The sequence below is a fragment of the Podarcis vaucheri genome (genome assembly GCF_965113315.1).
Source record: "Podarcis vaucheri genome assembly, chromosome: 2".
In the NCBI taxonomy this organism is placed as follows: domain Eukaryota; kingdom Metazoa; phylum Chordata; class Lepidosauria; order Squamata; family Lacertidae; genus Podarcis; species Podarcis vaucheri.
Window position 1 is genome coordinate 132,123,602 of NC_138760.1, and position 23,780 is coordinate 132,147,381.

The window sequence follows — 23,780 nt, forward strand, 5'->3', positions numbered from 1 at the left end:
CCCTCTCTCTGTTTATTTTTTTGCTGTCAGGTACTCCTTCGTGTTCAGTTCGGGCTTCAGTATAATAATGTAGCACTTGGGGATGAAGATGCAGCCCAGAAGTCCAGCACTGGAAGCCAAGATAGAGAAGACCTGCACGGCTACCATATATTTTCCCTTGGTGCTCAGGTAGGTGGGCACAAAGGACACCCAAACACTGCAGAAGACCAGCATGCTGAAGGTGATCAGCTTGGCTTCATTGAAGGCCCCAGGCAGATTCCTGGCTAGAAAAGCCACTGTGAAGCAGATGGCAGCCAGGAAGCCCATGTAGCCGAGGGCAGCATAAAACATGGCCACAGACCCTTCATTGCATTGCAAGATGATCTCACCAGGGAGGGAGCTCATGTCAGAGTTTGGGAATGGAGGAGAAAGTCCCAGCCAGGTGATGCAGATGACAAGTTGGACAGTGGAACAGGAAATGACAATGGAGTTGGTCAGACTCTTGCCCAGCCATTTCCTCAGCCTGTTCCCTGGCTTGGTGGCCATGAAGGCCAGAACCACAGTGATGGTTTTTGCCAACACAGAAGAGACGGCAGATGAGAAGACAATGCTGAAGACCATTTGTCGGAGAAGACAGGTGACTTTCCTTGGCTGGCCGATGAAGAGGAAAGAGGACAAAAAGCAGAGCAGGAGAGAGAAGAGGAGGATGTAGGAGAGGTCCCTGTTGTTGGCCTTGACTAGGGGAGTTTCATTGTATTTCATGAATATTCCCAAAATGCAGGCTGTGGTTGAAGATAGGAGTAGGGCAAAGGAAGCCAGGAGGATTCCCAAGTAATCATCATAGGACAAGAAGGTGATTGCTTTGGGGACACATTGATTTCGCTCCTTGTTTGGATGCTGATCTTCTGGACATCTGGTGCATTCATTGGCATCTGCACAGAGTAAGAGAGACTATTGAAGGGGGAGTTCAGCCGGTGGCAGAGGACAGATGGACTCCAAAAGACATAGGTGTAAAAACCCAAACAAAAATGAAAGCTTTATTACTAAGCAAATAAACACAAACTCTGGTGGATGTTATTCCTGCAGGCAAGAAACAAAACTCAGCTTTTTCCCTTTATAACAACGGTCACCTGCAGCCAATTAATCCCAGAAACTTCTTAAAGGTATACACACATTTTTCTGTGCCGAATGTCCTCTAACACCCCCTCACGTTCAAACAGAAACAGAAACAAATAGTATTTTAAACAGAACAGAACAGAACATATTTACATATCACACACAGCAACTCCCAACTTTGCTACCAGTCGTGTATGTTTTTCAAAGGTTAACGCTTTTGTGAATACATCTGCCACATTTTGTGCACTTTCGCAATACTTCAGCATTATCTGGTTCTGTTTTACATTTTCAGCTACATTTTGATATTTAATTTCCAAATGCTTTGATTTGTTTCTAAACTGGTTAGATCCAGACAAGGTTATTACGGCTTGATTATCTTCCATAACTTGAATAGGATAATTACACTGTATGTTTATATCCTTGAGGATCTGAACATAAAATTTAACTTCATTACATAATTCCGACAATGCACAGTATTCGGCCTCAGTTGATGATGTGGCTACTATACTTTGTTTTTTGGATTTCCAACCTATTAAAGAATCTCCAAATTGGAAAACCATTCCAGAAATTGATTTTTTATCAGGCAGGTTGGCCCAATCGCTGTCAACGTAACACTGCAATTTTGTAGAACCTGAAGACGGTAATCTTAAACAATAATCAAGTGTTTGCTTTAGATACCGAAAAATGCGTTTTAAACCCTTCCAGGCATTTTCTGTAGGACAGCTTACTAGTCTGCTTAGTATTCCAACAGCATAACTCAAATCTGGTCTGCTCCACAATGAAATGTATAACAAACTTCCAATTATTGAATGGTACATTTCAGGATTTACAGGTTCTGTGTATTCTCCTTCATTTTTGAAAAAACCTATTTCCATTGGGGTTTTTACTCCCTTGCAGTTATGCATATTGTTTCTTTCAAGTAACTCCATTATTTTGTCTTTTTGACTCAACAAAAAACTTCCATTGTTTGTTCTTTGAATTTCTAAACCGAGATAATTTTTTACTGGCCCCAAATCTCTTACTTTAAATACCTTTCTTAGTTGTTCTGCAAATTTTTCCACTTGCTTGTCACCTTTTGTAGAGTAAAGCAAATCATCAACATAACACAAACACAATTCTTGTTTATCACCCTTTCCTTTAGTGTACAAGCAGTTATCAGCTAAGCTTCTTTTAAAACCAAGATTTTTTAAAGCATTATCAAGGCACTCGTTCCAATTTCTAGCTGACTGTTTGAGCCCATAAATTGCTTTGTTCAGCCTATATATAGAATTCTGTTCTCCTGCCTCAAAACCTGGTGCTTGATTCATAAAAATCTCTTCTTGCAGATTTGCGTTAAGATAAGCTGTTTCAATATCAAAATGGTTTACCTTAAATCCACGTTGTGCTGCAAGAGCTAGTAATAAACGTACACTTTCACTCCTTGCAGTAGGAGAAAAGGTTTCATCAAAGCTTTCACCTTTTCTTTGAGTAAAACCTTGTGCTACCAGTCTGGCTTTGTACTTAACATCACCATCTGCCAAGTGTTTTATTTTATACACCCATCTACATCCCACTGCCTTTTTTCCTTCTGGCAATGGCTCAATGGTAAAGACATTGTGTTCTGCTAAAGATTTCATTTCTGCTTTCATTGCATTTTCCCACCTTACTATTTCCTGGTGTGGTAACTTTAAAACTTCCTCATAATCACGAGGTTCCTTTTTCACATCAACAGTTTTAACCTTTTGTATAATAAACCTTTCTGGAGGTACCCCCTTATTGCTTCTTTGTGACCTTCTAACTTGAACACCCTCCCCCTCTGAACTACCTTCCCCTTCTGATTCATCCTGCTCAGGAGAAATTGGTTCAGCTTTAGGAGATTGTGTACTGGGATCCTCATCCCCTGAATCCACATCACTGTCACTTTCAGAACTTTCTTTAATTTGTGTCTTTTCTTCCTCAGATCTCACAAATTTATCTGTATCATCAGAAGATAACACAACTTCTGAATTTCCATGTAAACGAACCCAACCATCTTGCTCACAAAACTCTGCATGTCTTGATATTACAACTCTGCCACGCCCTAGTGCAAAACGATACCCCTTTGACCAAGTTTGATAGCCAACAAACCTAAGTTTCTTTGCCTTGGGCTCTCCTTTCCTTCTCTGTCCTTTTGGGATGTGAACCCAAGCCCAACAACCAAAAGTTTTAACATGGTCCAAAAAGGTTTTTTTTCCATAAAGTAAAAAATGAGGGGTGTTGTTAATGGTAGAATGAAACAATCTGTTCTGTATGTAGTTAGCACACAGAATTCCTTCCCCCCAACACTTCCTGGATAGGCCAGAATCACATAGCATTGAATCTAGCATTGTTTGTAATTGTCTTTTCTTGCGTTCTGCAACTGAATTTTCTTCAGGCGAAAAAGGACACGATGTACGGTGACTAATACCACGCTTTTTCAACCAAATTTGGAGGGCTTCAGACATGAACTCGCCTCCACGGTCACTTTGCAACTGGGTAATTTTGTAGGGAAACTGCCTTTCTATATAGTTGACCCAATTCTTAATCAGTTGACCAGTTTCACTTTTATATTTTAACAGATATACTCAAGTATATCGGCTATAATCATCCACAAGAATAAAAAAAAACTTTGCTCCTCCTTCAGACTCTGCAAATGGCCCACAAAGGTCTGAATGTACTAAAGCAAATGGCCTCTTGCTTATTCTAGTACTTTCAGGATAAGACCCTCGCTTACTTTTAGACTCCTTGCAGGTATTGCAGTCTAGAAAAACTGAACATTTTTTCATTTTAATTCCCTTGCTTAATTCTGGCATTTTCGCAATACTGCGGAAATTGGCATGCCCCAAACGACGATGCCACAGATGCTGACACTCATCATGCAAGGCTCTATTATAGGTTTTAACACATGCCCCAGACTCACTTACTAGCTGGTCTTTCAAAACAAACAAACCGTTTTGTAGCGACGCTGTAACCACTTTTCCAGCTTTCTCTATTCTACAGCCTGAACCAGAAAAGGTTACTTTAAATCCCTGCTTAACAAGACTTGTAACTGAAAGCAAATTATTTTCTAAACTTGGTACACATAAAACATTGGTAAACTTGGTACCTAAACAGTTGATATTCACACTACCCTTTTCAGCTGACTCATGCACTGTTCCATCAGCTAGTACTACATTTACAGACTTACAAGGCTGCTTCTGCTTTTCTACAAGGGTTTGTGCAGACTTGACAAAAATGTTTGTCGCTGCTGAGTCTAAAATCCAGTCTTGTCCAACGTCGTGACTGGTGCCTCGAACTGCTGCAGAAACATACTGGATTCGATTCTTCCTGTCTCCTCGCTTCCCAGCAAACACAGGCCGCCTTTGTCTTGTATTTTCTCCCACAGACACAGTGCACTGTCGTACTAAATGCTTAGTTGACCCACAACGATAGCATCTTCTAACTGTGAACGCTGCTTCCTCTCTGCGGTCTACAACCTCTTTAGGATGCCGCTCCTCATCAGTTGCATATCTTTTACTGGCCTGCCTCCCATTTCTGGAGTTACAGTGAGGGGTTGTGGCCTTCCTCTCATGGCGTCTTTCCACCTCATCAAGCAAACGGCCAGTTAAGAAATGCATTGTTAATTGGCTTTCTGGGATTGCTTCCAGAGTCATCACTAAATTGTCCCATGACTCAGGAAGTGAAGACAGCACAATATAAACTTTTCTCTGTTCAGAAAAATGTTCCCCAAGTTCATTTAACTGTGAAAACAAATCACGCATTCTTTGAAGGTGTGTTGAAACACATTCACCCTCACTTAGTCTGGCTCGGTACAGAGCTCTCATTAGAGTAATTTTGCTGCCAGCAGTGTCTCTAATATGTATCGCTCTCAGTGCTTGCCAAATCTCACTTGCTGTTTCAAGGTCTCGCACATGAGATAACTGAGACTTCTCTAAACTCAAAATTAAATTGGCATAGGCTTTGTCCTCCAGCCTTTGGTCTGCTTCATCTACTTCTTCATCCTCCTCTTTTACAGGAGGGTTAACAATAACAGTCCAACATTGTTCTTTCTTTAAAAACGCCTGCATCTGTAAACTCCATGACATATAATTGGACTCTCCCAGTTTCTCTACTGGAAAATAGGAAGCTCCCCCTTGAGCTCCAACTCCAAGTCCAGCCATGGTACCACCCAGCTTTCAGCTTTCCACTCAGTTCTTACTCACACGTGGCTTGAAGAAAAACGTTCGGCTCCTGGTCCCAAACAGACACTCCCTGCCGATGCCTTCACACAACCAGCTGCTTGAGAAAACGCTGAGTTGCCTCCAGTCTCTGGGTTCTTATCACGCTCTGTCTCTGCCCATTCAGGACTGGGGACTGGGCCCATAACCTATTGAAGGGGGAGTTCAGCCGGTGGCAGAGGACAGATGGACTCCAAAAGACATAGGTGTAAAAACCCAAACAAAAACGAAAGCTTTATTACTAAGCAAATAAACACAAACTCTGGTGGATGTTATTCCTGCAGGCAAGAAACAAAACTCAGCTTTTTCCTTTTATAACAACGGTCACCTGCAGCCAATTAATCCCAGAAACTTCTTAAAGGTATACACACATGTTTCTGTGCCGAATGTCCTCTAACAGAGACTTCAGTATGTTAACATTAGTCATACACCTAGGGCAGTCTTACAATTGTTGGGAATGGTTTGCATATGGGAGAGATTAAGAAATAATAATAATAATACCCCTCCCATCTGGCTGGGTTTCCCCAGCTACTCTGGGCGGCTTCCAACAAAACACTAAAATACAATAACCTATTAAACATTAAAAGCTTCCCTAAACAGGGCTGCCTTCAGATGTTTTCTAAAAGTTTGGTAGTTATTTTTCTCTTCGACATCTGGTGGGAGGGCATTCCACAGGGCGGGTGTCACTACCGAGAAGGCCCTCTGCCTGGTTCCCTGTAACTTAGCTTCTTGCAGCGGGGGAACCGCTAGAAGGTCCTTGGCGCTGGATCTCAGTGTCCGGGCAGAACAATGGAGGTGGAGACGCTCCTTCAGGTATACTGTGTTCTCTAGTAGAGAACCTTCTATGCATGGCTTCTTTCCATTGGCATTGTGTCCTACCTTCCTGAGTGGAGACTGTCGCTTCTGAGCAGGGAGCACAGTCATAGCAGCATGGAGGCTTCCCTTCCTGAATCTTCTTGGCAAATCCAGGGCAACAGCTCTTGGTGCATCTTGCATGAGGCATGGTCTGGAAATGAACAGAAGAAAGAGCATTGAGGAAATGGATTGTTCAGTATTGGAAGGATCCCTGGAATAACACTAACACTAACACTAACAATAAAATAATATCTATACCCTACCCATCTGGCTGGGTTACCCCAGCCACACTGGGCAGCTTCCCACAAAGATAAAAATATAATAAAGCATGAAACATTAAAAGCATCTTTACTTCCAATTGCCCAAAGTGAGCCCAGGCCCAATTAGGAGTGATTTCCTTTTTGCTTTCTGTAGAGCAGCATGGCTGTGAAATCTCTTTAGTGTTTCTGCTTCTTCCCTTTAACATTGATATACTGCACTTTTCTACATTGAACCAGCCATTCCTACAAAATGGGGCACTAAAACAACTCCTGAAACTGTTGCCATCACACCTGCTATGTGTTGGTGCAGTTGTGAAATAAGGCTGGACTGACTGATTTCTGCTTTGCTTCAAAGGCTAAATGTTGTTGTTGAGGTTGGCATGAAGGCTGCAGAACTTGACACCTAGTTTTCTTGTGAGGCATATCTGCACTTCCCATTATTATTTTAGGAAGCTTTCCCAGCTGGTTGAATAAATATTTATTACAGCTGTTCATTTTGTAATTCATTTTGTAAGCCTCTTATTCATTGTCAGATTTTATACATGCTTATTCAACAGTGAGATCCATTAAGCTTATTGCTATTTATCTCCAAGGAAGTGTCCATGACTGCAATAAAAGCCTCATATGTAATGTACAACAAGCTGTTAGAATGTAGAATATACCATAGATATTAAAAAGGCATGTAACATTTCTCCTACCTTCTTCCACAGTGTGGGCCATACTATTGTTTCTGGGCTAATGGTGAACTTTAGATTTGAGGACTTCTGTCTCTCTATGCTCCCAATTTTCACACCAGCATGAGAATTATTAGGAAACAGCACCCAATTCACAATATCAAAGTCAATTGCCAATGCCCCGTTTCCATCCAAGTGCTGTGAATCAGTTGAAGTATTAAAAGACAGATGGACTTCTTTCAAGAATGAATGAAGCTAGAACAACAGAGAAAACCACGTTGGATGGCATATATTGATCATAAAGACATTTGGAGGTGGAAATCATTGGTTGGATATTCATTCGTCATATGGGCACATGGCTGCTGTGCGCACATGAGAAGAAAATGAGCTGTCCCAGTTTTTCCAAGACACCTGTAGGGTATGCTGTGTTCCTATTACAGTGGTACCTCGGGTTAAGTACTTAATTCGTTCCGGAGGTCCATTCTTAACCTGAAACTGTTCTTAACCTGAAGCACCACTTTAGCTAATGGGGCCTCCTGCTGCTGCCGTGCTGCCGGAGCATGATTTCTGTTCTCATCCTGAAGCAAAGTTCTTAACCTGAGGTACTATTTCTGGGTTAGCGGAGTCTGTAACCGGAAGTATCTGAAACCTTAAGCGTATGTAACCCGAGGTACCACTGTATGATGATTCCAGAGTTGGAAAATAAATTACAATCTTCAAAAGCCAAGAGGCCGTTTCTGTAATCTACCCTCCCCACTCTTTAACACATATCTAATTCTACCCTTCCTTCCCCACCCATCACACTTTATGTCAACACAACTTAATAGGTTTGATAGAAAATACAAGGTGAGAGACACAAGGCAACCCAGATGGGTTGGCATGGAATCATCCTATAAAGTAGATATGCAAGATGACTAGCTTAGAAGCAATTACATTAAATGTGAGGAGGTTGGATAACCCTATGAAAAGAAAACGCATCACCTTATATGTGAACACCTCATATGTGAACACCTTGACAACCTTCGAAAACACCCTCCTAACAACAAAGGGACACAGCAAAGGGATTGTATCCACAATATACAAAATACTGCTCCAAAATCCCACAAACCCCCTCAACATAATAAAAAAAAATGGGAGGATGACATAGGCTGTGAGATTAATCCTACTCAATGGACTAGAATGTGGTCTAAACCTCCCTTTAAATCGATATCAGGGAAAAGAAAAGAACTCACTCTGAAACTCACTCACAGGTGGTACCAAACACCATGGAAACTATTGCTAATATGCCCAGGAACTGCACCAAAATGCTGGAGAGGGTGCACCTTCACAGGCACATACTTCCACATGTGGTGGGAATGTCCCCAAATTCAACTCTTCTGGACATCAATCATACAAGAAATATGCAAAATAACTAAGCAAGTATTAGAAGTCACCCAGAACTCACATTATATGCCCACTCACATTATAAAGAGCTCATAACCCACCTACTCTCAGCAGCCAGAAGCATCATAGCCAGACACTGGAGAGACCTGTCAGGAGTAAGCATGGACCAATGGTATCAAATAGTATGGGAAATAGCCTTCATAGAAAAACTAACCAATAAACTGAAACTGACACGGGGACAAATAGAAGACACCTTCACCCCGGTATGGTTCCCCTTTATCACATACACTGCCCAACAAAAGACCAACAAGAATCACACACCCCACTCATGCACAAAACCAAATCTCACTAGAGCCAACCAAACACAACCAAACACACCCTAAGCCATGCCCGACCACCAAGGAAATACAACAAGCAAATAGTAAGAGAACCTAGACAAGTGATGCTGACACAAAACCCCACACATACACTAAGCAGAAGAATAGAAGCATAACCACCTGACCTCACCCCACTCACCATTCCTCCTCCCCCTCTTTTCTTCCTAACCTAACCCTGTATGTAACACTAATGTCTCACACCAAATGAAACTGATCTGTATAAGCACAACTTGAAAAAAAGACAATGCATGTATTTTTGTAAACTAAAATATATTACTTATATAGATATATAGATATATAGATGATATATAGATATATAGATATATAGATATATAGATATATAGATATATAGATATATAGATATATAGATATATAGATATATAGATATATAGTGTGATGGGATGATGAGCTGCTTGTGCGTAAAATCGTAGTCCCTCAGAGTTTGTTCAAGTCCACAAACCTCTGTCTGTGACAGAGCCCCTCAGACATGGCTCCTCTAGTCACTCGCAGATTCCGACAGTGGCTGCTTTCGGAATCGCTTCCAGCATAAAAGCTCCTTAACGGAAACACGTTTTCTGGACTCATGGCGTGACAGTTTCCGGCGAGGAGTGGGTCTCCCTATGGGAGGTCCAGAAACCTCCCCACTGTTCTCGCTGGACGTGTCCCTGAGCCCTCCCTCTTGCTCGCTTTCCCTCAGAGACCCACCTCTCCCCCTGCTGGTTCCTGCTTCCGCTGCTGGGTCTCTCCCAACCTCCGTGAGCCCTTCCACCACCTGTCCCTCCGATGGCAGTTCCCTGACATCCACCTCCCCTCCAGGGCCCCCGTCACCCCCTCCCGTTTCCTCTCCTCTGGGCGGTGAGGAGGTAAAACCCCGAAAAGAATCCTCTTCATCTTCAGACGTCTTGAACATTTCCCTCCATCGGTTGCCGTTCCGGGTCTCTGAATCCTCCTCCTCCTCGGAATCTGTGAACCCCTCCAACTCCTCTTCCTCATCTGTGGTTGCAAAGTATTCCCTCCGGAACCTCGCTACAGGCTGAGGTTTACGTGGGAACCTCTGATGAAAAGTTTCTATTAAGACCTCGTCATTGACATCCACTGCCATGACCCAAGTGTTTTCCGACTCCGGTTCCCCTTCCCACATTACCAAATACTCCACTTGATCTCCCTTCCACCTGGAATCAAGGATCTCCGCCACATGGCTGCTGTGTTCCCTTTCCTCCATTGCTGGTCCCCGGGTGAACCTCCCTTCTCTGTCCCCTTTATACGGTGACAGCAACGACCTGTGGAAAACTGGGTGCAGCTTTATGTGGTTCGGTAACCGGAGTCTGAAAGCCACTGGGTTGACCTGTTGCGTGACTTCAAATGGGCCCAATCTTTTGGGTCTTAACTTCTTACAACCCCCTTTGAATGGTAACCCTTGGGTTGACAGCCACACCTGGTCCCCCACCCTAATGGTTTCACCTTCCCTTCTGTTTTTGTCTGCCTTGGCCCTGTCTAAGTTGAGTTGGAGCTGACGATGGATCGCTTCCATTTCTTCTACGAACTGTTCAGCAGCCGGGACGCTCCATCTCTCCCCTTCCCCCCCTGGGAAAGCCCTGGGATGGCACCCGTAATTAGCCAAAAAGGGGCTCATCCCTGTGGACATGTTCTCCGCATTGTTGTAGGCAAATTCCGCCAACGCCAGCTTCTCCACCCAATCATTCTCTCTGTCATTGACATAACACCTCAGATATTGCTGGAGGATGCCATTGGCTCTTTCCGCCTGCCCGTTGGTTTCAGGATGCCGGGCAGTCGAAAAATTGACCTCTACATGCAGTAAGCTCATGAGCTTCCTCCAGAACCTGGAAGTAAATTGTTTCCCTCGGTCTGAAACCACCCTCAAGGGGGCGCCATGCAACCTAAAAACATTTTCTACAAACAATTTTGCCGTTTCTTCTGCCGTGACAGCATGTGAGTAGGCTATAAAGTGGCCCATTTTGGTTAACAGGTCTACCACAACCATGATGGCTGTTTTCCCTCTGGACTTTGGCAGATCAGTCATGAAATCTATTGACTGCTTCCCATGGTCTTTCAGGTGTGGGTAGCGGTTCTAATAACCCCGCCGGCGCCCACCTCTCCCCTTTGGCTCACTGGCATTGGTCACAACCTCTCACATACTCCTGTACATCTTCCCTGACCTTGGGCCACCAAAATTCCCTGGTAACCAACCACATGGTTTTGTGTTGCCCAAAATGCCCTGCTGTGGGGCTATCGTGCAGCTGCTTGAGTACCTTCCCCCTCAACTCTCCTTCAGGTATATACAGCGCTCCCTTGTAATACAACGCCCCGTTTCTCTCCTCAAAACCTCTGGGTTTGTCTCCCTCCCTCCTGAGACCCCTGAGTTTGTCCTGGGCGTATTCATCATTCTCCGTTCCCTCTACCAGTTCTCTTTGCCCCACCAATGCCGCCCCACACACCCAGCGGTCCTCTGGAATGACATGTCTCTCTTCGGGTGCTCCCTCCCCCTCCAAATATTCAGGTTTGCGTGAGAGAGCATCCGCCCTAATGTTCTCTGGGCCTGGCACGTAACAAATCTCAAAGTTAAATTTGGAGAACTCCTGGGCCCATCTCACTTGCCGTTGGTTGAGCACTCGTGCCGTTCTCCAATACTCTAGGTTCTTGTGGTCAGTGCACACTTGCACCTTATGTTGTGCGCCAATTAGCAGGTGCCTCCATCTCCGGAACGCCTCATGAATGGCGAGTAGTTCTCGGTCATACACCGTGTAGTTCCTCTCAGATTTGTTCAGCTTTCGCGAAAAAAAAGGCACACAGTCTCCACTCTGACTCCTCCTTCCCTGGCTGCAGAAGCACCGCCCCGATCGCTCTGTCTGATGCGTCCGTTTCCACTCATCGGTTTTTGTAAATCCACATGCAGGAGTTGTTCTTCCGAGGCGAAGGCCCTTTTTAGTTCCTCAAATGCTCGCTCCGCCTCCTCAGTCCAAACGAATTTCTTCTTACTGCTGAGACAGTCCGTAATGGGCGCCGTCAGGTGGGCAAAGTTTCGGATGAACTTACGATAGAAGTTCCCAAACCCTAGGAACCTCTGCACATCCTTCTTTGTTTTGGGTGTTTTCTATTCCAGCACCGCCTGGACCTTGCCGGGATCCATGGCCAATCCCTTGTCTGACAGGCGATACCCCAGGAATTCCACCTCCTTGGTATGAAACTGACACTTCTCCAGTTTCACCCACAGCTGGTTGGCTTGCAGCCTGCTCAACACTTCTCTGACGTCTCTCACATGCTGCTCCTCATTCTCAGAATACACCAACACGTCATCTAAGAAGGCCACACAATTCCTGTAAAGCAAAGGCCCCAGTACGTGGTTCATAAACGATTGAAAGCACGCGGAGCCTGCTTGTAGGCCGAAGGGCATAACTAAATATTCAAATGCCCCCAAAGGGGTGAACATGGTGGTTTTCCATTCATCCCCCTTCCTTATTCGTATCAGGTTGTACGCCCCCCTTAGGTCCAGCTTTGTGAAAATCTTTCCCTTCCGCACCCTTGTCAAAATGTCGTCAATCCTGGGCATAGGGAAGGCCACTGGTTCTGACACTGCGTTCAAGGCCCTGAAGTCACACACCAGCCTCGGCTTGTCCGTGTTTTTTTTATCCACAAAAAACACTGGGCTGCCTCCCACCGCTCTGGACTCTCGGATGAAACCTCTCTTCAGGTTTTTGTCAATGAACTCCCTTAGCTCCTGCATCTCTCTGTCTGACATGGCGTACAGCTTGCCTACTGGGAGCTGTGCCCCAGGGAGTAAATTGATTTGACAGTCAAAGGGTCTATGCGGGGGTAGTTGGTCAGCTTCCCTTTCGCTGAAGACGTCGCGGAGATCTGCGTATTGTCGTGGTACCTTCACGTTCTCCGTTACTTCAGTCCCTGCTAGGGTGGCTTGGGCCCCTGCCAAACCCTTTCCCTCTTTGCAGTGTTCTAAGCAATGTGCTGAACCAAAGGAAACCACTCTCTGATGCCAGCCCACCAGCGGATCATGTAACGCTAGCCAGCTCATCCCCAATATAATGGGAGCTCCTCCCAAGGTGGCCACATTAAACGCTATCAGTTCGGTGTGCCTTGCCACCTTCATTACCATTGGGACGGTCTGCAGGCTGACTTCTCCTCCCAACAGCTCTCTGCCATCGATCGTGGTCACCTGCAGGGGGTTGCTTAAAGGGATTGTCTGTATCTGGTGTTCAGCTGCAAACTCTTTGCTCATGAAATTGCAGGAGCTGCCTGAGTCCAACAGCGCCTTTATCTTTAGAGGGTATCCGTTTTGCAGCTCTAGTGACACTTCTATCACTAGGGCAGGTTTAGGAGGTTCCGGCGTGGGCACTTTCACTGCTCTTTGGCCTGGCTGCTGTGCCCCGACGGTGGCAGCCAGGCGTTGGCTTTTACTTGCTCCGGTGTTTCCTCCACTCCTCCCTCAACAGCTCCCACCATCCCTTGCCATTCCTTCCTCTGGGGGCAGACTCTGGCAAAGTGACCTGGCTGTTGGCAGAGATAGCATTTCCGGGCGCCTTTTCCCTCCTTCTTTCCCCCCTCACTGGGCTTTGAAACTGCACGCGCGCGCGCTGTTTCGATTTCCATCGGCTCTGCCGGCGGGAAAGTTGGCTCTGGAATGTCTGGAATGCGGAACTCCTTCCAACGTTCCCCCTTCCCTTCCCGCCTCTCCAATGCTCTCGCCTCCTGGCGCGCTCCTATGGTCAGCGCAGATTTGGTCAGCTGGTCCATAGAATCCGCCCTGGGGCCCCGGGAAAGTTCGTCTTTCACAGCCGAAGCAAGCCCTTCTTCAAATAGCATTTGAATGGGTTCCGCCGATAAGTCCCACCCCAATCTGTGAACCAGCATGGTGAACTGAGTCCAGTACTCACGGACAGATCGGCTCCCCTGTTTGCAAGCCATTAAGTGTCTGCGCACCACTCCCTTCTCAATATCGCTGGAAAACATCAGATCCAAGGCACGAAAGAACTTCATCGTGTCCTTTAGGATGTCATTATTCGCTGCCATCAGGGGTCTAACCCAGTCTCTCGCCCCCTTTTCAAGATGCCCAATCACGAAAGCCACTTGCGATTCCTCATCAGGGAATTCATCAAACTGCAGATTGAGGGCATATTGCATCTCTGTCCGAAAGGCATGATAGTCCTTGGGCTCCCCCCCCCAAACTTCTGCACCAATCCTGGTACCTTTCTGGCGAGCTGGGTGGCTTTCCCCTTTTTGTCTGCATCCAGAGCCCTCCTCTCCTCAAGCCTCGCCGTCTGCAGCGCTAGCTGGACTTCCAACACCCGGTACCTTTCTTCCAGGCTTGGACTCGCTCCCGCTCCTGCTTCTCCGGTTCCGGCTGGGTTGCTCATGATGCCTTCTCCTGCACAAGTTGCTTTCAAAGACTGTCGGAATGCTGTGATGGGATGATGAGCTGCTTGTGCGTAAAATCGTAGTCCCTCAGAGTTTGTTCAAGTCCACAAACCTCTGTCTGTGACGGAGCCCCTCAGACATGGCTCCTCTAGTCACTGGCAGATTCCGACAGTGGCTGCTTTCGGAATCGCTTCCAGCATAAAAGCTCCTTAACGGAAACACGTCTTCTGGACTCACGGCGTGACAGTTTCCGGCAAGGAGTGGGTCTCCCTATGGGAGGTCCAGATACCTCCCCGCTGTTCTCGCTGGACGTGTCCCTGAGCCCTCCCTCTTGCTCGCTTTCCCTCAGAGACCCACCTCTCCCCCTGCTGGTTCCTGCTTCAGCTGCTGGGTCTCTCCCAGCCTCCGTGAGCCCTTCCACCACCTGTCCCTCCGATGGCAGTTCCCTGACATATAGATATATAGATATAAAGATATATAGATATATAGATATGCAGGTTTTGGTATCTTCGGGTGTCTTCCCGTGTAAGAGTAGGGGTGTCTGGGCGACGTTTCGACGAGGTCTCACTCGTCATCTTCAGGCTGGTGCTTTCGGCTTCTTGTTACTGGAACAGAGCAGAATCTGGTGTTTGAGTTCCTATAAATACTGTTGAGGGGTGTGGTGTATAGCCTCCAACGTTCTGGGCAGAGAGGAAGTTCCTAGATTAGTGTGCCTTTTCTTCTTTTGTTCCCAAACCCTCTTTTGTTCCCAGACCCAAACCCAGACCCTCTCCACAGACATATTACAGACTCCATCCAGTAGCCAAACTATAGTGGCACCTCCGGATGCTGCACCCCCCTGCAATCCCTACACAGATCTGGCGGGCACAAGGCACAAAATCACAGCTCGCCCCTATACACGAAGCCAAGCCAGAGCACAACTAAATGCAGCACACGAAGCCAAGCCAGAGCACAACTAAATGCAGCACAGCCATCTTCTCAGAAAAACTCTTCACAAGCTCAAGAGGTCAAGACACGAAAGCTTTAGCAACTAATCTACACTTAATGACCCACCCAGGGGTATTCAGAATATCACTCATGAAATCACTCAAGATATCCCTCAAGTAATTAAGGAACAAAAGAAGAAAAGGCACACTAATCTAGGAACTTCCTCTCTGCCCAGAACGTTGGAGGCTATACACCACACCCCTCAACAGTATTTATAGGAACTCAAACACCAGATTCTGCTCTGTTCCAGTAACAAGAAGCCGAAAGCACCAGCCTGAAGATGACGAGTGAGACCTCGTCGAAACGTCGCCCAGACACCCCTACTCTTACACGGGAAGACACCCGAAGATACCAAAACCTGCATTCCTGTACCCGTGAAAATCTACGAAAGCATATATAGATATATAGATATATAGATATATAGATAGATATATAGATTTATAGATATATAGATATATAGATATATAGATATATAGATATCGAGAGGCTATACCTGCCATGGCTGTAGCCTTTGACGTTCCATCTTGTCTCCTCCACCCACCATCAACCTCCGCTTTGATCTGGATGAATAGGCTGCATTCAAGGCCTGAGCCACAACTTGGACACTATAGTAAGTGATATAACTGTCTTGGGAGTGGATCCCTTCGATCTCCTCTTGGGGCAGCAGCATCTGATTCTCCTCCCTGCATCTTTCCCAACTCCTCACAGATAAGGGATGCTTTAAATATGAACAACCAAATGCTTCATGCCAAGAAGCAGACGCTCTTGGCTCATAGTAGTCCTTTTTTGCCCCCTTTTTGGTCTTCATTACAAAGGACAAAGAACCATGGGCATATCGGAAGGCTTCTGTCTCATAAAACAAGATGTTGTCCGGAAAACATGTGGTAATCCAGACTTTCCCCCCAGTTTGTGTCCTTTCAAAGAAAGATTGCACCTCTATGACAACAAAAAATCCGGACTGAAAGTCTGTATAGTAAACAAATACATTGACTTGTCTCCACATGGCAGATGGCTCATGAGGGAACCACAGGGAGGTTTTCCGTTGTACTCTTTCAGTGAAGGCAGCACAAATTTCTTTTTTGCTCATCAGGGGTGTCAAGGTGCTCAGGAATTTTTCCCCATTGTCATTGTCTGAAGCAAAGAGGCCAACCCATGTCCATCTGAAGTGCAGGAGGAGTTCCACCACCCCCTGGCACTGAGCTTCTTCATTTGGGGCCATCGAGTTGACAAAAGGGGACTGTTTTTTATCATGAAGAACGAAGCCAGAACTGAGCTGGTGAGAGAAGGGATAGAGACTGATGCTTTGCATTTCAGGACAAATATTGGATGACAAATTTAATTATCAACCTCAACCTTATTTGAAATAATTTTTATTTTATTTTAGCAATGTATATACCACTTAACTGCTTAGCAATGTATAAACCGCTTAAAAGCTTAGCAATTACAGAGGCCATAATAATAATAATAATAATAATAATAATAATAATAATAATAATAATACCCCACGATCCCCGGCTGGAGCTGGGCTCAGGGTGGCTTACACCAGTAAAATTACAGTAAAAGGGATGGGAAACATAAGGGTCAGACTGAGTCCAGACCAATGGCCAGGCGGAACAGCTCTATCTCAGCATCTTCATTTAGCAACGGAGTTGTTCTATATGATTCAGCTGGTTTAGGTCCATTTGTTAGGAATAGATATAATTATAGCTTCTGAACTATAGGTGGTTTTGGGTATGTGTGGAAGATTTGTAGATTGTTGAATTAACTTGTTATTTTATCAGTGGGAAGTTTATAAAGGGGCATAATCAGCATAAGTCACTGGGTGGATTTCAGTTTTAGTGATCTTTGCTACTGGGCATGAAGCAATGAGAGAAAATCTGTATGGAAATATGAATTGTGGACATGAAAATAGAAAGTGAGGTCTTTATCAGTAGGATGTTAGAAGCACTGGAGCCAAGTGAGGATTCCCAGGTAAGATCCTCCCTCTATTGTGTGGGCAGGCAATCCCTTCCCTACCTGGCCTGATCTCCTTGGCAACTCTTCCCCCAGGTGGGATTGGACAGCTGACTGGGGTAGGCGGAGACCTCCAGGTATCCCACCTGAGGGAAGGTGAAGCCAAGCCTATGCTGATGGAGCCGCTCCAGATCCAGGGGCTGCACGCTTCCATGCAAAGGTCGCCCACTGTTTTATGCTGGGAGTGGTCATTGTGGACATGAAAATAGAAAGTGAGGTCTTTATCAGTAGGATGTTAGAATCTCCAAATATCTATTAAGCTATTTACTTCCATTATGCTTTAAAGGTCTTGGTTTGTTGTTTAGTCGTTCAGTCATGTCCAACTCTTTGTGACCCCATGGACCAGAGCAAGCCAGGCACTATCTTCCACTGCCTCCTGCAGTTTGGTCAAACTCATGTTGGTAGCTTCGAGAACACTGTCCAACCATATCGTCCTCTGTCATCCCCTTCTCCTTCTGCCCTCAATCTTTCCCAACATCAGGGTCTATCCTTCAGGATCTGTCCTTCCAGTGAGCACTCAGGGCTGATGTCCTTCAGAATGGAGAGGTTTGATCTTCTTGCAGTCCATGGGACTCTCAAGAGTCTCCTCCAGCACCAGAATTCAAAAGCATCAATTCTTTGGCGATCAGCCTTCTTTATTGCCCAGCTCTCACTTCCATACATCACTACTGGGAAAACCACAGCTTTAACTATATGTTCCTTTGTTGGCAAGGTGATGTCTCTGCTCTTTAAGATGCTGTCTAGGTTTGTCATTGCTTTTCTCCCAAAAAGCAGGCATCTTTTAATTTTGTGACTGCTCTCATGATCTGCAGTGATCATGGAATCCAAGAAAGTAAAATCTCTCACTGCCTCCATTTCTTCCCCTTCTATTTGCCAGGAAGTGATGGGGCCAGTGGCCATGATCTTCGTTTTTTTGATGTTGAGCTTCAGACCATATTTTGCGCTCTTCTTTCACCCTCATTCAAAGGTTCTTGAATTCCTCCTCACTTTCTGCCATCAATGTTGTGTCATCTGCATATCTGAGGTTGTTGATATTTCTTCCGGCAATCTTACTTTCGGCTTGGGATTCATCCAGCCCAGCCTTTCGCATGATGAATTCTGCATATAAGTTAAATAAGCAGGGAGACAATAGAAGAAGAAGAAGAAGAGTTTGGATTTGATATCCCGCCTTTCACTCCCCTTCAGGAGTCTCAAAGCGGCTAACAATCTCCTTTCCCTTCCTCCCCCACAACAAACACTCTGTGGGGTGAGTGGGGCTGAGAGACTTCACAGAAGTGTGACTGGCCCAAGGTCACCCAGCAGCTGCATGTGGAGGAGCGGAGACGCGAACCCGGTTACCCAGATTACGTGACTACCGCTCTTAACCACTACACCACACTGGCTCAATATACAGCCTTGTCGTACTACTTTCCCAATTTTGAACCAATCAGTTGTTCCATATCCAGTTCTAACTATAGCTTCTCATCCCACATAGAGATTTCTCATGAGGCAGATGAGGTGATCAGGCACTCCCATTTCTTTAAGAACTTGCCATAGTTTGCTGTGGTCGACACAGTCAAATGCTTTTGTGTAGTCAATGAAGCAGAAGTAGATGTTTTTCTGGAACTCTCTAGCTTTCTCCATAATCCAGTGCATGTTTGCAATTTTGTCTCTGGTTCCTCTGCCCCTTCGAAATCCAGCTTGCACTTCTGGGAGTTCTCGGTCACCATACTGCTTGAGCCTTCCTTGTAGAATTTTAAGCATAACCTTGCTAGCGTGTGAAATGAGTGCAATTGTGCGGTAGTTGGAGCATTCTTTGGCACTGCCTTTCTTTGGGATTGGGATGTAGACTGATCTTCTCCAATCCTCTGGCCACTGCTGAGATTTCCAAACTTGCTGGCATATTGAGTGTAGCACCTTAACAGCATCATCTTTTAAAATTTTAAACAGTTCAGCTGGAATACCATCACTTCCACTGGCCTTGTTATTAGCAGTGCTTTCTAAGGCCCATTTGACTTCACTCTCCAGGATGTCTGGCTCAAGGTCAGCAACCACACTACCTGGGCTGTATGTGTTGGGATATTTCTGCTCCACCTTGTGTCACAGCCTGCGTATTTCCTGTTCACAGGATGTTTGTGCTTGCTATTGCTTTCGTTTCTCTGTCTGTCGGAGATACTGACGCAGAACAGTCATGTCTTTCTTTGTTCTGATCAACGCTGAATAAAGGCTTGTAAATAATGCTCTTCTGAGTGCGACTTCTGGCTGTGCATTATCTGCTGATAGAGCGTGCATGAGCCCTGGAATGTGGCAAGGTATTTCTAGAAGAAACTCATGTCGCTAATTGCTGAATCTGCGTGACTACGGGGGATCGATGGACGTCCGGCACACGGTTTGGGGCCATGATGGACTTTATCTCCCTGGCAGTATCCCAACAGTATGAGACCTCCATATCTTTCTGGTATAATTCCTCTTCTTGATGTCTTCTGCTTCTGTTAGGTCCTTTCCACTTTTGTCCTTTATTATGGTAATCTTTGTACGAAATGTTCCTTTCATATCTCCAGTGTTCTTGAACAGATCTCTGATTTTTCCCATTCTATTGTTTTCCTCTATTTCTTTGCATTGCTCGTTTAAGAAGGCCTTCTTGTCTCTCCTTGCTATTCTTCGGAAATCTGCATTCAATTTCCTGTATCTTTCACTATCTCCCTCACATTTTGCTATTTGTAAGGCCTCATTGGATAGCCACTTTGCTCTCTTGCATTTCCTTGGCTAGGTCTTGGCTAGATTGCCTTTTTTGAGATATGTCAATCATAGATGAAATCATGAAATCATACCACTGAAGTCACCTCCAAGTATTATTTCACCTTTAGCATTGCTTTTTATTACACTATTTGTAGATTTGACAGGGGAAAAGTTCGGTTAATGCACATTGAAGAATACAGTGGTACCTCGGGTTACATACGCTTCAGGTTACAGACTCCGCTAACCCAGAAATAGTGCTTCAGGTTAAGAACTTTGCTTCAAGATGAGAACAGAAATTGTGGTCCGGCGGCGCGGCGGCAGCAGGAGGCCCCACTAGCTAAAGTGGTGCTTCAGGTTAAGAACAGTTTCAGGTTCAGTACGGACCTCCGGAACGAATTAAGTACTTAACCCGAGGTACCACTGTATTTATATTAAAGCAGTTGTACATTTAACATTATGTCCCTTTCTTCCTATCATTTTGCTCAGTTTATTTATTAAAATAGTTATAGTATCCTCAGCATAATTTGTTGTTTCATGAGATAGCAAAACCCATTCTTACTTGTAGGATTTTGTAGATTCCCAACATGCCTGCAATGTGCATAGAGATGTCGGATTCACCCCGTTCAAGAACAGCCAGTAATGTTTTCTGCCTTCCACAGGTATAGTTTGGGATATTGATTTTCCCACCAGCAAGCAGATCTGTCAGGGCATCAGAAGTGGTTCTTCCATCAAAATGGGTCTCATAGATGCTGTAGCCCAGGGTGATGTTGGGTAGGAGCCTGGAGTTATGATTGACATCGTGAACAGCCAGCAAAAAGCTAAGAATTTGCCATCCCCTCTTATTCACAGAGCTGCAAAAAGAATTATGTCACATAGTGACATTCAGTTCAGTGAAACTGAAAGTATAGCCTTCTCCTATAGCCACTAAATATCTTAAGGCTTTCTAAAATACTTCTGTAATACTAAACTCTTAAAAATACATTTTGACCTGGCCAATATGGCCAGCTACCTCCCAGTCTCAAATCTTTCATTCTTGGGCAAGGTGATTGAGTGGGTGGTTGCTGAACAACTCCAGTCATGACTGGAGGATGCAGACCATTTTGATCCCTTCCAATCAGGATTCAGACCTCATCATGGGACGGAAACTGCCTTAGTTGCGCTGATCGATGATCTCCAGTGTGCTAGGGACAAAGGTGAAAGCTGTTTTCCTGTTCTGCAGGATCTCCCTGCAGCCTTTAATACCACTGACTGTGACATCCTTCTGGACCGTCTTGAGGGGCTGGGAGCTGGGGGCACTGTTATACAGTGGTTCCGCTCCTTCCTCCTGGGCCGTGTCCAGAAAGTGGTGTTGGGGGGGGTGAGTGTTCAGACCCCTGGGCTCAAACTTGTGGGGTGCCTCAGAGTTCCGTCCTCTCCCCCATGCTTTTTAACATCTATATGAAACCGCTGAGAAAAATCACCAGGGGCTTGGGCTGGGTGTTCATCAGTATGCAAATTATACCCAGCTCTACCTCTCATTTAAATCAGAACCAGTGAAAGTGGTGAATGTCTTGTGTGAGTGTCTGGAGGCAGTTGGAGGATGGATGATGGCTAACAGATTGAGGTTGAAATAAATAAATAAATAAATAAATAAATAAATTTTGTTCCGTTGCACCTTGGAGACCAACTAAGTTTGTTCTGGGTATAAGCTTTCGTGTGCATGAACACAAAAGTTTACACCCAGAACAAATTTAGTTGGTCTCTAAGGTGCTACTGGACAACATTTATTTATTTTGACTGTGTCAGACCAACACGGCTACCTACCTGAATCTAGATTGATTGGATCCTGACAAGATAGAAGTACTGTTTTGGGGGGGACAGGGGAAGGGCAAATGTGGGGAACTCTCTGGTTCTGAATGGGGTATCTGTGTCCCTGAAGAACCAGGTGACCTCCTGGGAGTCATTTTGGACTCACAGCGGTCCATGGAGTTGCAGGTCAATTCTGTGTCCAGTGCAGCTGTCTACAATCTCCATCTGGTATGCAGGCTGAAACCCTACCTGCCCTCAGACTGCTTCACCAGAGTGGTGCATGCTTTGGTTATCTTCTGCTTGGACTACTGCAATGTGCTCTACATGGAGCTGCCTTTGACGGTGGCTCAGGAACTGCAACTAATCCAAAAAGTGACAAAAGAGGCTTCCCAAATATTATAATAATATAATAATTTATTATTTGTACCCCGCCCATCTGGCTGGGTTTCCCCAGCCACTCTGGGTGGCTTCCAACAAAGTATTAAAATACTTGCTTGATGTATTACAGTATTTTAATATTTTTTTGGAAGCCGCCCAGAGTGGCTGGGGAAGCCCAGCCAGATGGGCAGGGTATAAATAATAAATTATTATTATTATTATTATTATTATTATTATTATTATTATTATTGCTACTACTACTACAGTGGTCTGTTAAACATTAAAAGCTTCCCTAATCAGGGCTGCCTTCAGATGTCTTCTAAAAGTCTGGTAGTTGTTCTTCTCTTTGACATCTGGTGGGAGGGTGTTCCACAGGGCGGGTGCCACTACCGAGACGGCCCTCTGCCTGGTTCCCTGTAACTTGGCTTCTCGCAGCGAGGGAACCACCAGAAGTGCATTGTGCATTGAAAATTGTGCTCCCATCTATCATTGCACCCAACTATAAAGGACAAGCCTGCCTTTCAACATTCACTTTTCTGCGTGAGAGAACCAATCTCCCGTTCATCTCCAGGTGAGAGTAGTGGCTCAGTCCTGGGGCACTAATTCATAAACTTATAGAAATTTTTATTGGGTTGAGAGTGGGAGTACTCCACAGTTTTCATGCCAAAAAATGAGACACAATGAAAGAATGAATTTCATTTGGCTCACTACAGAAAACCTGCAACAGGCACATCCCATAGACCTCCATAAACGTCCAGGACACCATAGACCTCCAGGAGAGACCCACCCTAACTTCAGTCACTTTCATCTCAGAGGGGCTGACCCACATACATCAACAGAACTCGAGTGTAGAAGAAACACATCAACACATTACTCACGTATCAACAAAGTTCAAGGGGGTGCTGGAGAAGGTGAAGGGCAAACGATCTCCAATGAATTTTGAAGATACGATTCCACTAATGAGATGGTTTCCTGGCCTGTAAAAATTCACAGCATAATTGAAATCGCTGATCAGATTCAGTGAGCACTTTGCCTTCTGCTGCATCCCATAGATTACAAGAGGGGGCAACAAGAGCAGTGATATCATTCTGAATCCACCTGCTACACTTCCCTTCCAATTGTTCCTCTGAACTCCACAGCCAGCTAATCAGAAGAAGTCTAAACTCTTGCAAAGACATGTCCCACTCTGGCTTCAGAGACAAAGAGGAAAGGATATAGCTCAGCGGTAGATCATTGGCTTGCACCCAAAAGTGCCAGGTTCAACCTCTCCTAACTGTTCCAGGTAGGGCTGAAGGTGTCCTCTACTTGGAGAGCTGCCACCAGTCAGTAGATAGTACTAAGCTAGAAGGCAGCTTCCTATGTTCTGATTAAGCTACACAAGGACTTATCTCCTACACCCTTTTCACCTGACATATATCTTGACTGCAAGGACTCTGTGGCACATAAAATATTTTATATATCTAACTTCTCAGGCACAGTGGAGTAAATAACCTCCTGCTGCTCTTGATTGCGATGTTTGTGTTATTGTTCCCAAAGGCAGCATTCAAAGGGTGTGCAAGGGGGATAAGAACAGATCACTGTGGTTCTGATAATTGTAAGGGGAAGAAAGGTCTCCTCTAGGAGCAGGTGCAGAGCAGGAGAAAAACATGT

The 23,780-nt window shown here is 45.2% G+C and overlaps 2 protein-coding genes across 2 annotated transcripts in view; one reads left to right on the forward strand and one right to left on the reverse strand.

The window, feature by feature from the left end:
* LOC309525778 (uncharacterized protein) overlaps positions 1-23,780 on the forward strand; it is a 242,351-nt gene that overhangs the window by 75,117 nt on the left and 143,454 nt on the right. The gene's annotated exons all lie outside the window — the stretch shown is intronic.
* On the reverse strand, positions 13-23,217 carry LOC309527584 (vomeronasal type-2 receptor 26-like; the record flags this gene model as incomplete). The annotated part of the gene is made up of 6 exons (XM_082214408.1): positions 13-911; positions 6,189-6,315; positions 7,123-7,353; positions 15,727-16,506; positions 20,524-20,815; positions 23,009-23,217. The coding sequence occupies 6 exons, from the start codon at positions 23,215-23,217 to the stop codon at positions 13-15; spliced, it is 2,538 nt and encodes an 845-aa protein (XP_082070534.1).